Source organism: Hyaena hyaena, unplaced genomic scaffold (assembly GCF_003009895.1).
Source record: "Hyaena hyaena isolate Hyena2069 unplaced genomic scaffold, ASM300989v1 scaffold_1502, whole genome shotgun sequence".
NCBI classification, from domain to species: Eukaryota; Metazoa; Chordata; class Mammalia; order Carnivora; family Hyaenidae; genus Hyaena; species Hyaena hyaena.
In genome coordinates, this window is record NW_024082137.1 from 138,473 (window position 1) to 154,474 (window position 16,002).

The following is a 16,002-nucleotide window of genomic DNA, read 5'->3' on the forward strand; positions in this document are numbered from 1 at the left end:
GATGACTAATCAGAATTGTGATTTAGGGGAAAAAAAAAACTGCTCCTGCTCTTACAAAAACGTCACCACAAGAGGATGGTGGAAAATTAAAACCTCAAGGATTTCATTAGAAACTCTAAGGTTTAATTCAGTGGCTTGACATTATCATCAGCTAATCAGCTACTTCTGCCAAGTCCCTTCCCCTATAGGCTTGGTAGCAGGGGTTGTTTTTTTGTTTTTGTTTTTGTTTAGTTTGGTTGGTTGTTTTCTCAAATTGAAATATGCATAATTCTTTGGGGAAACTGGATTATTTTTGAGAACAGTTTTCTCAGATTAATCAGTAACTACCTTTTCCCCACTTGGCATGTGTATAGTTGGAGCTATAAGGGGCTGCAATCTGATCTAACTGTGAATTACTTCTGAATTCTCTGCAGCCCACCCCCATTGACAATTGTAGCGGAACAAACTGGATGTCAAGGAAGCTGCAAGCTCCCTGGAAGAGAGAGACCTTCTAGACCAGTGCCTTCACCCGCAATCCGCTCTCCGCCAACTCCAGCGTCTCTCAGAAAGGGCTCTTTTCCCATTCCACGTAGTCTAACTTTTCCTCAGTTCCTTGGTGTAATCCATTCTGTTTGGTTTCTCGGCCTCCCTCCCCCCAATCATCTGGACCCAATTTACAAACCCCAAACTGCCCAAAAATTTATGCAGGGCCTTTTCTGGGAGCGTCTGGAAGGGAAGTGTAAACCAGACAAGACAGAGGCCAGGAGCAGATCTGCTTTAATCGTCGAGATGGGGCAAAACTACCGAGCCCGCGGACGGTTGGGCAGCCACGCAGATCTTGCTCCGGATCCAAGCGAAAGCCCCCGGGATGGGTGCTGGCCGGGAGGGCCAGAGGGGATGGGCGCGGAGGCCGCGGCCTCCCCCGGCCTCCCCCGCTGGCTCTGGACCCTCGGGAGCCCGCAGCACATTCCACCATTCCACCCGCCTGTATCAGCGGGAGGATGCGCGCGGTCCCGCAGGCTGTGCGGCGCCTGGAGCCCGGCTTTCCAAGCGGGTCCGTGCGGAGAGGCTTTTCTAGAGAAATGTGGCGGGAAACCTGCCTGGGAAGCTGATGCGACCCGCGTGAGCCGCCCTGGGGAAGGCGACCAGCCTTGCCTGGCCTCTTCTGGGACCGGGACCTCCCTGGTCGCGGGCACCTGGCCCCACACCCGGGGTTGCCAGCCGTCCTCCCCACTGAATCGTCCGGCGGCGGGAGCGCAGCGAGGAAGCCCGGCCGCCCAGGCTCCCAGGGGCCGGAGGCGAGAGCGCGCGAGCCCCAGCCACGCACGGCTGCACGCGGCTGGGGAGCACATGTGCACACAAACACTGCCACAAGGCGGTCTTTCCCCGCGCCCCGCCTCCCTCCGCCTGCCCTCAGGGGCACGGCCAGTTCTGCCCCCTGCCCACCTCCCACCTCCTCTCCCAAGGGGCAGCTTCACGGAGAGAACGACCACCGCCGCTTTGGCCCCTCCCGCCCCGGGAGCCAGAAACAAACTTGCATAACCCACTGACCTCTTCCAGGGGGAGTAGGGCGGCCAGCCCAGGCACGCACCCCCCTCCACTCTCTGATCCCGGGGAGGGAGTGGGGGCAGGTACAGAGCCCAAAGAGGAGGTGGGGTGCCCGTCGGGGCCTGCGCGAACCCTCCTCCCGAGGAGCAGCCCCGCCCCCGCGCCCAGCCCCTTCCCCAGTGACAGGCCGGTGGAGCAGGACGCAGCCTCGGCCCCAGATGGGCAACACGTGTGTTGGCCTCCCAACAACAAGAGGAGATTGCCTCTGAGCCTGATGCCCGAGGTTTAGTGGGTACCGTCTCCCCCCATCCGGCAACCCTACCCCACGTCTGTGCCCCGCGGTCAGGCTGCGCCGGCCGAGCGCGGAGGACCGCCAGCACCCCAGCGGTCCGCAGGCGGAACGCGCGAGCGAGCTCCGCGAGAAAGCAGAACCTCCGCCTGGGCCCCGACACAGGGCTCGCAGGAGGGCGCGAGGCGGCGGGAGCTGGAGCCCCGGCCGGCTTCCGAGCTCAGCTCCGGAGTCGCGGGAGCCGCTGCCGCCGGGGCCGGGACGCGCGCCAGCGAGCTCTCCCTTCCCAGCCGCAGGACCTCTTTAGCATAAACTGTCTGAGAGATCCTCTGGCAGGAGGCTTCCTTTCAAACACGGTGTTTTACAAATTGAGGAGACCAGAGGAGGATGCCACGGCTGCTCGCCGGCTCCCAACTTTACAAAAAGTGCCGAGGAGCGGGAGCGCAGATCGCCAGCCCGCCCAGTGGGTCCGGGGGTCGGGCAGAGGGGTGAGTCTAGCCCTTGCATCCTGGAGATCGGGCTACTTACGTTTTTGCCGTGTGGGAGACCTTTCCACGCCTTGTCCTGTGGGCTCCTAAATGCATTTGTATGCATTTGTCCCTGCAGCGAAGCACTAACGGAAAACAGAAGGCAACTCCAAACTGCTAAGGGTGCAGGTACTGGCCATGAAAAAGGGAAAAAAGAAAAAAAAAAAAAAAACTCACATGAAAACGATGCTCCAGAAACCTCAACAACAACAAAAAGGGAGGAGGGAAATAGGAAGGGGGAGAGAAATAGCACCCAAAGGGTAGGTCTACGCGAGCTAGGTTTTCTAGTTCCCTAGCTCGGTAACGGACGAGCCCGGGGGGAGCGCCCCTCTGGGAGGGCGGGCGAGAGGCGAGACCTCAGGGGCAGGCGGCGGGGCGCCGGCAGCAGCTGGAGCTCGGCCGCGAGCGCAGCCCTCGAGTTCACTTGCGGTTCAAAGGCGACTCTGTGACTCCAGTGGAGTCCTCTGCCTTGGGCCTGGGAGGAGAGAAGGGTTGGGGGAGGGAAGGAGATGAAGGGGGTGAAGGGTGGGGGAAGTCCTTGGAAACAACCCGCGCCGGAACATTTGTCACACAAGCACACACACCCACTTCGGAAATCTAGTTGGTGCAAGGGGGCTGGTGGCAACTGCGGGCGCTCAGCTTTGACTGCCGCCGGCTGCTTCCCCTGGAAGAAGAGGAGTCTAGCAAATCCGGCCGGTGTTAAATTTCACCGCTCACTGACTTGCAATGACATCACCAAACACAGTGCACACCTCCCCCTCCGCCCCGCAACCTACCCGCGACCCAAGCCCAGCTCCCGCGCCCGGGTCCGCAAGCCCCAGGGCCCGCGGCTGCCCCGGCCACGCCCCGACGCCCTCGCTTCCCACGCCACCCTCCCTCGTCGTCCCCGAAACTTCTAGGTGACTAGTATCCTTCCTTCGTCCTTATTTTCTGCAGTCCCCAATTTGATGTTTTCCGCTTGCATGTCTCCCATCCCCAATTTTTTCCTCTCTCCTCTGAAATTATACTCAGCGGAACTTCATTCTCCTCCGACCTTCTTGTGTTTTTGCAGTGATGCTTGTGGCCTAAGCCATATAAATGGACTGCGACGACCTTTCCTCCCCTTCACTCTTGCCTTTCGGTCTGTCCCCGGTACTACAATTTCTGCTTTCTGCCCTTCTCCAGTTTACAAGCATGGATTAATAATCTGTGTTTATGCATCCAGAACATGCTAAGACATCAGTCTTTCCAATTTGAATACCTTCTCCATTTTTTGTAACATATTTTTTTTATAATATAAGCGTCGATCCCCTCAAAGCCCTTTCACAGCCTGAGACGTCTACCTTCCAAGTTTTTTTGGGGGGGAGGGGAGCGGGATTAACTTTCTGATTTCATCATTTTATTAATAAGACTGGAAATTTCAGGAGGCCAGGGATCTATTATCTTACTCATCGCTGAATTTTGAGCACCTAACATACTACTTAGCATGTCTAATGAGTGACTGCTGTATACCATTGAATATCATTTCTCCAAGTTTTCCTGGTCTATTCTGCATGGCATCTACAGCTAATGATCCCTCCACATACTGAAAAGCATCCCGCATTACACACATATTATAAAAGTGAAAGAGACCATATTGAAGAATGGAAATGATCGATGCAGCCCTTGCAATTTTAGGAATTTTTTTCCAGGAAAAATTTGGGGAATCTTTTTTCTTCCAGGAACATAGAATTTATCTTTCTTTCCCTCAATTTTTCAACTTTTTATTTTGAAGTAATTTTAGATTTACACAAAAGTTACAAAAATAGTAGAGAGAGTTCCTGTATACCTTTTACCTAACTGCCTCTAATACTGATAGCTTACATGCAGTAGTACAATGATCAAAACCAGGAGGGGCGCCCGGGTGGCGTAGTTGGTTAAGTGTCCGACTTTCGCTCGGGTCATGATCTCGCGGTTCGTGGGTTCGAGCCCCGCGTCGGGCTCTGTGCTGGCTGCCAGCTCAGAGCCTGGAGCCTGTTTCAGTCTGTGACTCCCTCTCTCTCTGACCCTCCCCTGCTCACACTGTCTCTCTCTCTCTCTCCTAGAAATAAATAAAACATTAAAAAAAAAAAAAACCAGGAAATTACCACTGATACAATACCATTAACTAACTAAAGCTCTTATTCAAATTTTGCCAATTTTCTAAGATGTCCTTTGTCTGGCCTCGTATCTAATTCAGGAGCCTATACTGTTTGTAGTTAATTAATTAACAAAGAGATTAATTAAAACTGTTTTATCTCTTTAGTCTCCTCCCATTTGTGGAAGTTCCTGTCTTCTTTTGTCTTTCATAACTTGGACATTTTGAAAGAGCACTGGTCAGTCATTTGATGGAAGGTCTCTCAATTTGAATTTGTGTGATATATTCTCATGATTAGATTCAGGTTATGTATTTTTGGCATAAATGCTATTGAAGTGATGTTGTCTCTTTCTCAGGGCATCATATTGGGTATAAATAATGTTGATATATCTTATTACTAATAATGTTAACTTTGATCACTTAGTTAAGGTGCAGCCTACCTGGTCTAATCACTGTAAAATCACTCCACCCCTTGATTTCTAGCTACAGCTTTCTGGAATCCTTCTAGAAATCCAGGGCTGAGGGATGATCGCCATTCTTAAATAGCCATAAACTACATTTTTGCTGTTTTTGGATTACTAGTCAACTAAAGAACGGTAATTTGGTTTGGTGGAAAGAATAGACAGGAATTAAGCAGTAACTCACCTAATCTCTCCATTTTCCCATCAATCATTAGGGATTAAAAACATTTTTTTCTATTCATAATGTTGAGGGTGGTATTTAAATGCTGTGTGACATGGAGTTATAATTAAAATGTATCTCAGGTTCTTTGACTACAGGAAGAGAATAGTTGCTAGAGGTAATATCAAGTTGCCAAAGGGTACACATAGCCTCAAATAGAGTACATTTGTTTGTGGGAGCAGAGGCATTTGCCTAGTAAAAAATAAACATTGTAAAGCTTAAATGCTATAGATTTTTAGGATGGTGGAGATTCACATAGATCAAATTTACCAAGACAGATTAACTAGAGACCCTGGGACATAGCTGGGCCTTGGAAAGTGAAAAGAATTTTTATAGGTTGAGCAAAGAAACATAATGTGCTTGGAAATGGAGAAAAGGGGACTCACAAAAATGGGCAAAAGGAGGATGTCTGAATTATATTCCCAGAAAAAGAAACAGATTCATCAGTTTGGATTAGAAGTTTGTGAATCACGGGGTGTCTGGGTGGCTCAGTTGGTTAAGTGTCCAACTTCAGCTCAGGTCATGATCTCACAGTTCGTGGGTTCAAGCCCCATGATGGGCTCTGTGCTGACAGCTCAGAGCCTGGAGCCTGCTTCAGATTCTGTGTCTCCCCCTCTCTCTGCCACTCCTTTGCTCATACCTCCTCAAAAATAAGTAAACATTAAAAATTAAAAAAAAAAAAAAGATTTGTCCATGAGAAGGGAGATGGAGAGCAAAATATGGAAGTCTCTGAATGCCAGGATAAGGGTTCATTCCGTCATTGAATATACCTACTATGTGCCAGGAATTCTTCTAGGCACTGAGTTACATTGGTGAACAAAATGCATGAAAATTGTTCCCTTCATGGAGTTTATATTCTGCCATTTAAGATTTGATCTATGGGCAATAGAAAACTAATTAAGAATTTCAAACTGATAAATGATTATGTTCCAAATTCCCATTTTAAGAAGACTGATCAGTACCAGATGCCAAGATTGAAAAGAGAGAAGGTTGGAAGATAAGTTAAATGTAAGTGTTGAAATGTGCTAGTATTTTGAACTGTGGGAGAAATATAGAAAAGTGAAATTGGAAAATCATTTTTTAAAAGAAATTAGGAAGGCCTGATAACTGGTTACATTGGGAAGGGAAAAAAAATGTCTGAATGCCCCCAAAATTATTCCATTGACTAATGGTCAAAGAGAAGACAACTAATTCAGTTTGAGACATATATATCTTGAGATCTTGGTAGGAAATTCTATTGGAACAATCCAAAGATCTGTTGGAGTTGAAAGCTAGAGTTCAGGAGAGAGGCTAGAGGTAGAGTTTTAGATTTCCTCATTATCTGCAAGTGGTATTTGAGACTTTAACAGTGGAGTCTATATTCAAAGAAGTGAGTATCAAAATGGAGAACAGAGAATCAAAGATATAAACTTAGGTTATAGAAAATGGGGGGGGGGAACAATGCAGAATTAAAAAGCAGAGAACCAAAAGTATGCAGCATTATTAAATAATAGTATGGGAGTGCAAAAAATAATAATATAGTACATTCTTCATAATATTTACTATGTGTGAGTATTGTTTTAAGTATTTTTTATATATTAACTCATTTAATTCTCTTAATGAATCCTATTAAGTAGACACTTTATTATCTTCATTGTACAGAAGAGGAAATTAAGGCAGAAAAAGATTACAGTTGAATCTTGAACAACTCAAGGGGTTAAAGTAAGGAAGGAAACAAGGAAATAAGGGAGGGAGGAAGGGAAAATGGAAGGAAGGGGGGTATTATTGACAGCATCAACTTTATCCAGAGTCAGTTTGCATGGGTTTATATCTTAATCACCAGTTTTGTGATGTTAGGCAATTTAACTACAATTGACTTTGAAGAACATGGGTTTGAACTGTGTGGGGCCTCGTCAATAAAATACAGCACTGTAAATGTATTTTGTCTTCCTAGGATTTTCTTAACATTTTCTTTTCTCCAGCTTAATTTATTGTAAGAATACTGCACATGAGTTGCTTTTTACAATTATGGATTCCTGAGTCTTATTGCTTAGAGATTCTCATTGAGCATGTCTGAGGTGGGACACAAGAATCTGCGTTTTAAACAAGTAATTGTTAAAAGTACTATAAGTAATTGTGATACAAATAGACTAGTGGTCATATCTTAATATGTCAACCCGTTCTTGACTTAGTTATTAAACACAATGCTTATTGACTGCCTGTGAGATCTCTTAATGAGTAAGTACTCTCCTTCATATGTACCTGGGAAGAATTACTGTGACTTAATCAAAATTCCATGCTTGAATATTTACTGAATGAATAAATAACTAAATAAAGAGTGTCATGCCTACTATACAGCAGGCAATGTCATAAGACCTGGGGTTATAAAGAGATGTGGCATAATTACTACTTTTAGGGAGCTTATAACCTCCTAGGGACAGAATCTAGTAAGAAAACCCAACTGGTATAGATGTTAATAAGAAGTAGAAATAACCAACTAGTGATATGGGGCAATTGGAACACACAGGTGATAGTACTCAATTCTATTGAGTGAGTGGAAACACTTGAAGCTTGGGTCTTTAAAAATGAATAGGTGTTATGGGACACCTGGATGGTTCAGTCCGTTGAGTGTCTGACTTCGGCTCAGGTCATGATCTCACAGTTTGTGAGTCTAAGCCCCACATCGGGTTCGCTGCTGTCAGCCTGTCAGTGCAGAGCCCCCTTTAGATCCTCTGTCCCCCTCTATCTGTCCCTCCCCTGTTAGTGTTCTCTCAAAAATAAATAAACATTAAAAAATAAAAATGAGTAGGTGTTTGCCAGGTAGACAAGAAAATTCAAGCCAGTTTGGGTGGAGGTGGTGGCATAGACAATAGCATGAAGTTATAACAGGTTCTAGCACCATTATTAGTGACCTGTGGTTGGAATGGCTATAATATAGAGATGAGGATGGAAAGATCATGGACTGCCTTCATTGACATTTGAGAGATGTGTGTTTGAACTTTACTCATTTAAAAAAAAATTAACGTTTATTTATTTTTGAGAGACACAGAGAGAGAGAGGTAGAGAGAGAGGGAGACACAGAATCCAAAGCAGGTTCCAGCCTCCACACTGTAAACACAGAACGTGTCGCGGGGCTTGAATTCACAACTGTGAGATCATGACCTGAGCTGAAGTTGGATGCTTAACTGACTGAGCCACCCAGGTGCCCCGTAGTTTACTCATTTTAAAATATGGGCCCTGGAAATTAAGATTTCATTTTGTGTTTAGTGCATGATGTGCCTACGTGAGAGACACAGAATTTGTTAAAGTAATAAGGGACACTTATTCTGGCTACAATAATTAGGTGGGGGCCCCAGGCCAGTAGTTGGAAGGATTCTTTAACTGGAGGCTTTGAGAAGATGACAAAAAGATTCATAGAAAGGCCTTATTCACGTCAGTAAGAGAACTATATACATTTGTCAAATAGCTAATGAAGGCATGTTTATATACAATGTATTGCAAATGATAAAATATTGAGTACCTCTTCACTGCAAAAATTGATGAAAATTCTTAGCTTGGATGTTGAGGACATTTTTATAGGTCTGATCCCATGTGAATTTCTCTTATTACTCAAACTTTTTTGATCTTTGCTGTCGCTATTTCCTTCCCAAGTCTGTTTATGCCAGGATCTTTCTTCCTTTCTTCTGTTCCTTTATTTTCAGTCTCATGAATTAATTCAAATGTACATCTAAAATGATGTTCCTTTGTTAGTTTGCTGGTCCAGGAGCTGGTGAGCTCTACATAATGTGTTCCTCTTCCATGTGGATGCCCATGTTCTTTGAAATGCTCTGGGCCATGTGGTACTGGAAGGGTGTTTTATTCTGACTTTTAGTGGGAAGTGTGGCATGTTTATTGAGACTAGACCTGAAAACCAGACAGAAACACAGACAGTCTTGATACATTTGATAATACAGAATCCACCATTCCAATCTGACCCAACTACATTCCCTTTAAGCAGGATCAGTTCGCTTATTTCACACATACTATAGTCGAGTATACCTGTTCAAATAAAACCTGAAAGTTCCAAGAATTAAGATAAACACACTGTCTATTAATTACTTATCTCTGATCTCCCAGCTGCCTGTTTCTCACTCCTGTGAAATGTCTTTCTGTTCTAGCCAGTTAGCACAGATTCTGTATCATTCATTTGTGAAGTTAACTAAATGGAAGTTAACAATTTATTTGAAGACAATTCACTTTTCTCCGGCAAGGAAACTTAATCAGTTTTAAGCTCTTGACCAATGGACTAGGATAATCTGAGTCCAAATATCAGACAAGATGAAATGAAAGGGACATATGCACAGTAGATTGTCCCCCTGATATTTTATTTTGGTCTGCCATTCAAACAGGCATGTGTGTGTGTGTGTATAAAGTTAGCACAAAATTAAAATATAGCTACAGGGATATTTGTTACAATGGGCATCATGCCTATGAAGCAAAGTGACACCATTCATACCACTGAGGTTCATGATTGTTAGCATTTCCAATTTTTAATATACTTTAATGTTCATTTATTTATTTTGAAAGAGACAGTGCAAGCTGGGGAGGGGCAGAGAGAGAGAGGGAGAGAGAGAATCCCAAGCAGGTTCCGCACTGTCAGCACAGAGTCCGATGTGGGGCTCAAACTCTCAAACCACAAGATCATGACCTGAGCCCAAATCAAGAGTCAGATGCTTACTCGACTGTGCCACCAGGTGCCCTGTGTCAGCATTTCCATTTCAAACCCCTTCAAAATGAATTCCAAAAGCGACAGTACCACTAGAGATCCTATTAATTTTCAAATGTATATTTAAAGTTAAATTAAAACTAGTACTTTGGAGTGTGCCTTTGAAACCTTAAAGATTTCTCCCCTGACTCTCTCTTCCCATTAAAAATCACTTTCTATAAACAATGTGCTCCTGACACCAGATATAGTAGGCACGGTGGAGACAGGAGGCACTGTCTCTATTCTCTATAAAGATATATATTTTTCTAAACTTTTTAGTGTATCTCCACCCAAATTCCTTTTACAGAACTGTTATAATGGAGCTATTTTATGGGAATAATAGGTATTTCAGGAGTGAAAGGAATTCTACTCAAATTTACTTTTCCTGACTCCCCTCTGGCAATTCCTTTCAGTTTTCACAGTACAAAATTCTAGTGTAAAAGTTGTTGAAAAAAAAGTTTAATGTAACATCTTTTATAATTAGTATGATATTGTTCTAGATATACACAAAGTAGTTTTTAAATAATAGTTTGAAGCTATGTTAACAGGTAATTGTGGCACATAGAATCATAATAGCCTACTAAACACCATCTCCTAATATTAAAAAAAAAAAAAAAACTTTATCAAGAAATACATCATGGGGGGGGGGGTACCTGGCTGGCTCAGTCAGTAAAGCCTGTGACTCTTGATCTCAGGGTTGTGAGTTCGAGCCCCACGTTGGGCATAGAGCCTACTTAAAAACAGAAAAAAGAAAACGAAATATGCCATTGAAATAATACATCATATTTGAATATAAAATTTAGACAAGAATGAAATACAGTACGTTATGGAAATGTCACAATATTAGTACCTTTAGGCCTCTGTGTACTTCACTCCCCTCCATCTATTCCCACTGTCACCCCAGTCAAATCTTCTAACATTTTAGAAAATATTTTATAAGAAGGTTTAGGTTGAAACAATTTTGTTTTCAATTATATGAAGAATTACTATTTATACTAAATGGCTTTTGTGAAAGATTATGCTTGGGGTTATAATATTTCTTTCCCCACTAAAAATAAATCCTTTGGTTTTTAGCTTCAAACATTTCTACATTTATCCAGTCTGTCCATGGCTATATGTATCAGACTCACCTAGATCTTTGGCTGGAAAGAGCTCTCCCATTTCTAATCTCTCTGTGCTTAACCCTATCTGTATGCCACAGTTGTTTCCCAGCAGCCCCCCACCCCTAAAAAAAGAAGAGTGTACAATTAATACCAGGACTCAATATAACCACTCTTGACTCCATTGGCCCTCATCCAATAGAGAAAATGAATCCAAATGATTACTTGTGACCTCTTGTACTGCAAAATAAGATTTCCAATACAGTCACACTTTTATTTATACCAACGTCTCAAAGATTTCAGATTGGCAAGAATTCCAAGATGAAGTTTTATAAATTTGCCCTTTGAATTGCACCTTCCAAAATTATTCTGACAAAATTCTTAGGTTTTAACATCTGCTATGATATAGTACATGCCTCCCATTTTATTGGAGCAAACACTAGAGCTTATACTAACCATATGAACTAATCATGTAATTTTTCTTCTATTTTGTTTAGTGTTTGTACACAAATATTAAATCAAAATTCTTTCCCTGTGCACCTGTTGAGAGACAGAGAGAGACACAGAGAGAGAAAAACAAGACTCAAGAACCAATTTCTTTCTCTTTAAGTTATTATTATTTAGCTTATATTTCTACATTTCAATTTAGGAAGTAAATTGACTAGAAGGTTTTATTTGGATAATGGATAAATCATTTCTTTCCTCCAAGGAAATTTTAGTCATGTTTAAGAGCTCTATAACAGTTCTAACGGTTCTTTAAATTAATAGTTTTGTTACTATTGAATAAAACTTAAAGAAATGCAAAACCACTTTGCTGTTCAGACTGTCTCACAATTAGGGATTTAAGATAGTATCTGCCCATGATAATCACTGATCATTTTCTTCTCAGAGGAAGCATTTAGTTTTTTTTTTTCATTACCCACTTTTATAGCCACTATACCCAACGTGTGTTTTAACAAAATAGCTGTAGCCTAGGACAAGAACAATGTATTTTGGAATATATATTCAAGGGGAAAGTATTTAGAATTCCATTATTGCCAGCCCAAAAGTATGGGGCATTACTTTGGTTAAAGAAATACTAAATGTGGATAAAAAAATATTTAGAAAATATAAGAAATGGAAAGAATTAGAATGTGCCTTCAAGGGTAACCAGACTAATTCTAGGGGAGATGGATATTCTTCCTAAAAATATTTGGTTTAAATAAAACGCAAGAGAAATAGTGTTGGACTACATTAGCTAAGATGATTTTTTTCCCCTGGATCAGCATTTTATAAAAGAAGGAATATGAAAGGAAGGATTTTTAAACTCATGGACCAGATTGCATAAAGGATTGTTTCCATTATATGAAAGTTAAGTAGCTTTTGAATGTCATGAATGAATATCTGCTTTGTGTAGAATGCTGCTTTTAAATGCGCTGTGATATTAAGCACATTTATGTAAATAATGGGTGATGGTTTTAATATTATATAAACATCACCTTTGTAATGTGATACTTTTAAAAGATTCTGCTGACCCTGTTACTTTTGGCTTAAGAAATCAGTGAAATCATATAGGTGTTTAAGGAAATCCACAGGAATGTATAAAATTCCCCTCTTACTGTGGATGAGAATATCAATGCTCTTTTTATGCACCTACATTTCTATAGACAGGTCTATAGCTTACAGCTGGAATAAGTCTATGTACATTTGTAGGCAATATGGTAGTGTAGACTTAACCCGGATATGGGATCAAATCCTACCTTTGCCACTTAAAAGCCATGGGAGCTAAGATAGATTATTTAATTTCTCTCCTCTTCAGTTTCCCTGTTTGTAAAGTAAGGGTAATACTACTAATCATGTTCATGAGTATGCTGTGAAGATTAAAGCAAATAATCCATGTAAGGTACCAAACAGTCTCTGACACATAGCACATGCTCAATAAATGTTATGGCCTCCCAACCAGCCTCTAAGTTCTGCAGTCCTAGTATTGTTTCTCAACTTTGTATCTCAACTTTACAAATCATAAAACAGACTTGAAGACAAAACTGAAGTCACAGAGCTAATGAGTAGCAGAGTCACATTAGGAATACAGGGCTTTCTGATGATAATGAAAATAATAATAATAATAAAAGAGGTAACACTATTTCTGATGATAACGATAATAACGTTGATAATATCATTTTTACCATTGTTAATGATTTTCATGTTGGTTGATTGGTTGACATTTTACTTCGTATTTGCAACTCGTATGAAGATTTCATTGCAGACAGTAAGTATCCTCTCACAGAGAGAAAAGGTTTTCTTTCCTAGCTGCATGGTATAAGCCCAGCATGACCAGAAACACCCCTGTTTTCACTTGGAAACAAATGAAAACAAATGCTGAAATTATTTTAGCTATCAATTCAAAACAGGATGCTTCTGCCTCCAAACGTCTCCAAATGGTAACAATTGCTGGTTTTAATGTTGATGACTTGCCACTACTCAAGACCTATATTTATATCCCTGTAAATGAGTGTGTATTCACACAGCTAGTTTACATGTGAAATAAACATCCCTCTGAACCCTAGAGTGTTTGCTTTAGACTCTTAGCTAGTTTGTTCACCAGGTATCAGCAGGCCAGAGCCCATGTCAGTGCTCTGAAACATACATTTCACTAATATAGACAGCTTAATACTGGCTACTGAACCTGGTATAATCAGGAGAAGAAAATCCTTTGTTCCCATTATTGGCTTCAATATTTCTGAAAACCTAGGAAATCTGTGGCTATGTGTGTACAGGGTAGGATATATATTTCTTTATAAGGGAATCACTGTTGATCCTAGATAAGGTTCCAGAGGAGTTAACTGAAAAAAACTGCTCAGACGTATGTGTGTACGTGCATTGCACACACACAAGCTGTGACCATGTGAAGCCAGTATGAATTCACAAACAATAAGATCTGACAGACTAATCTCATTGCTTTTTTGGATAGATTAGCAAAACTGGTAGATCAAAGGCATGCACATCAATACAGTGTATCTGAATCTTGGCAAGACATTTGACTGGATTTTTATGATACTTTTATGGAGAAAAAGGAGAAATATGTTTTAGATGATAACAAGCCAAAGAATATATAAGTACTCAAGGATGCTAATTAATAAATAGATATGAATTGGCATATATATCTTCCAGAACCGCATAGAGTTCTGATGTTAGCTCTTCCCACGTTGAAGTTTTCAAGTTCTTAAATGAGGACATTGAAGACATTTAAGGATGCTGAACAATATGGAAACCATTTATCACTGGGATTTGAGTGGGGTGACCAACTTTTCCCAATTTGTCTCAGACTTTCCTACTTTGAGCACTGAAATCTTAGGAAACCCCTTAGTCCCTGGCAAAATGTGATGGTTAGTTACCCTAGATTTGAGCAGTGACTACGAGTTAGAAATGACCAGGCTGCAAACAGGGAAGCACGGATTCACGAAAGCCCTAGTATATTTGAGGAGCTACAACTGGTTCAGGGTTGTGGATGCAAATACTGGTATACACGGACAGATAACTAGGAATCTGGCTCTATAGGATTTTTAAAAATTGTGGTGAAATATGCATAAAATGGACCATCTTAATTTTTTTAATGTTTATTTTTGAGAGAGAGAGAGAGAGGAGAGAATGTTCAAGCAGGGGAGGGGCAGAGACAGAGAAGGCAAGACACAGAATCTGAAGCAGGCTCCAGGCTCTGAATGTCAGCACAGAGCCTGATACAGGGCTCAAACCCACAAACTGTGAGATCATGACCTGAGCCAAAGTCGGACAGGACACTTAACCAAGTCACCCCATAATACTGACCATTTTAACAATGTTTAAGTGTATAGTGGCTTTAAGGTCAGAATTTTTAAGGCTAACTTACATATATATATACATATATATATATGTATGTATATATATATATATATATATGTATGTATATATATGTATATATATGTATGTATATATATGTATGTATATGTATGTATATGTATGTATGTATATGTATGTATGTATATGTACGTGTGTATCTACACATACATACATGCATGTCACATTTGTTTATCCATTCATTCCATTCATTCACTGAGGGACACTTGGGTTGCTTCCACCTTTTGACTTGTGAAAAATGTCAGTATAAACATGGGCATAATTTCAATTATTTTGGGCACATACCTAGAAGTGGGATTGCTGGATCATATGATAATTCCATTTTTAATTTTTGGAGGAAACTCCATATTGTTTTCCACAGCAGTGATACTATTTTATATTTCCACCAGGAGTACACAGGAGTCCCAGTTTCTCCACATCCCTGCCAAAACATATTTTCTGTTTCTTTATTTTTGCAATAGTAGCCATCTAAATGGATGTGAAATGGTACCTTACTGTGGTTTTTCATTTCCTTAATAATTAATGATGTTGGTCATCTTTTTGTGTGTTTATTTGCTATTTGCATATCTTCTTTGGAGAAATATCTATTCAAGTCTTTACCCATTTTAAAAACTGGGTTATTTGTTGAGTTTTAGTTCTTTATATGTTATAAATAGCCATCCTAGTGGGTGTGTCCACAGGATCTTAATGCCATCAAATGCATTTAGGATCATTCTCTCTCAAGATGAAATTATTTATGAATTTTCAACAGACGGTATCAATAGATTTAAATTTAGGCGGTTACTCTGGAGAAGAACGATGAAAAGGGAGGAAAGCCTGAAGCAGGGTGACAATACAGAAGTTCTTATCATTATCAGTCAAGCAACAATGAAGACCTTTGGTAGTAGAGTCGAGGAGGAAGAGATATACATGAGATTCTAACAAGGCAATAGCAAAAGGGCTGGATGACTGATGAGTGGGAGAACTCCAAGATGATTTACTGGTTTGTTACTTAGGAGACTAGGTTGATGGTAGCATTAGTCACCAAGCTCAGGAGTCGAAGGAACGGTAAAGTCAGTTTTAGATAAATTGAACATGAGGTACCTGTGAGGCAGCTACGTGGGTATGCCTCATTGGTGGCTAAATATAGTAACCCGGAACTCAACACACAATCTGCGCTTGAGATAAGACTTATCACTGTTTAGGTG

At 41.4% G+C, this 16,002-nt stretch overlaps 1 protein-coding gene across 1 annotated transcript; it reads left to right on the top strand.

Moving 5' to 3' along the window:
• The first annotated feature begins 768 nt into the window (after positions 1-768).
• LOC120225755 (WAS/WASL-interacting protein family member 1-like) lies at positions 769-2,394 on the top strand. Its single transcript, XM_039223920.1, has 3 exons — positions 769-1,357; positions 1,446-1,760; positions 1,874-2,394. The coding sequence occupies exons 1-3, from the start codon at positions 769-771 to the stop codon at positions 2,392-2,394; spliced, it is 1,425 nt and encodes a 474-aa protein (XP_039079851.1).
• The last annotated feature ends 13,608 nt before the right edge of the window (positions 2,395-16,002 follow it).

What these genes read in the sequence shown, in the direction of transcription:
- LOC120225755 (XM_039223920.1), top strand. Translation starts at nt 769, where the DNA reads ATGGGGCAAAACTACCGAGCCCGCGGACGGTTGGGCAGCCACGCAGAT. An exon ending in ACAAACACTGCCACAAGGCG is followed by an intron (nt 1,358 to 1,445) that starts GTCTTTCCCCGC and finishes TCCTCTCCCAAG; the next exon opens with GGGCAGCTTCACGGAGAGAA. An exon ending in CCCAGATGGGCAACACGTGT is followed by an intron (nt 1,761 to 1,873) that starts GTTGGCCTCCCA and finishes CCCCGCGGTCAG; the next exon opens with GCTGCGCCGGCCGAGCGCGG.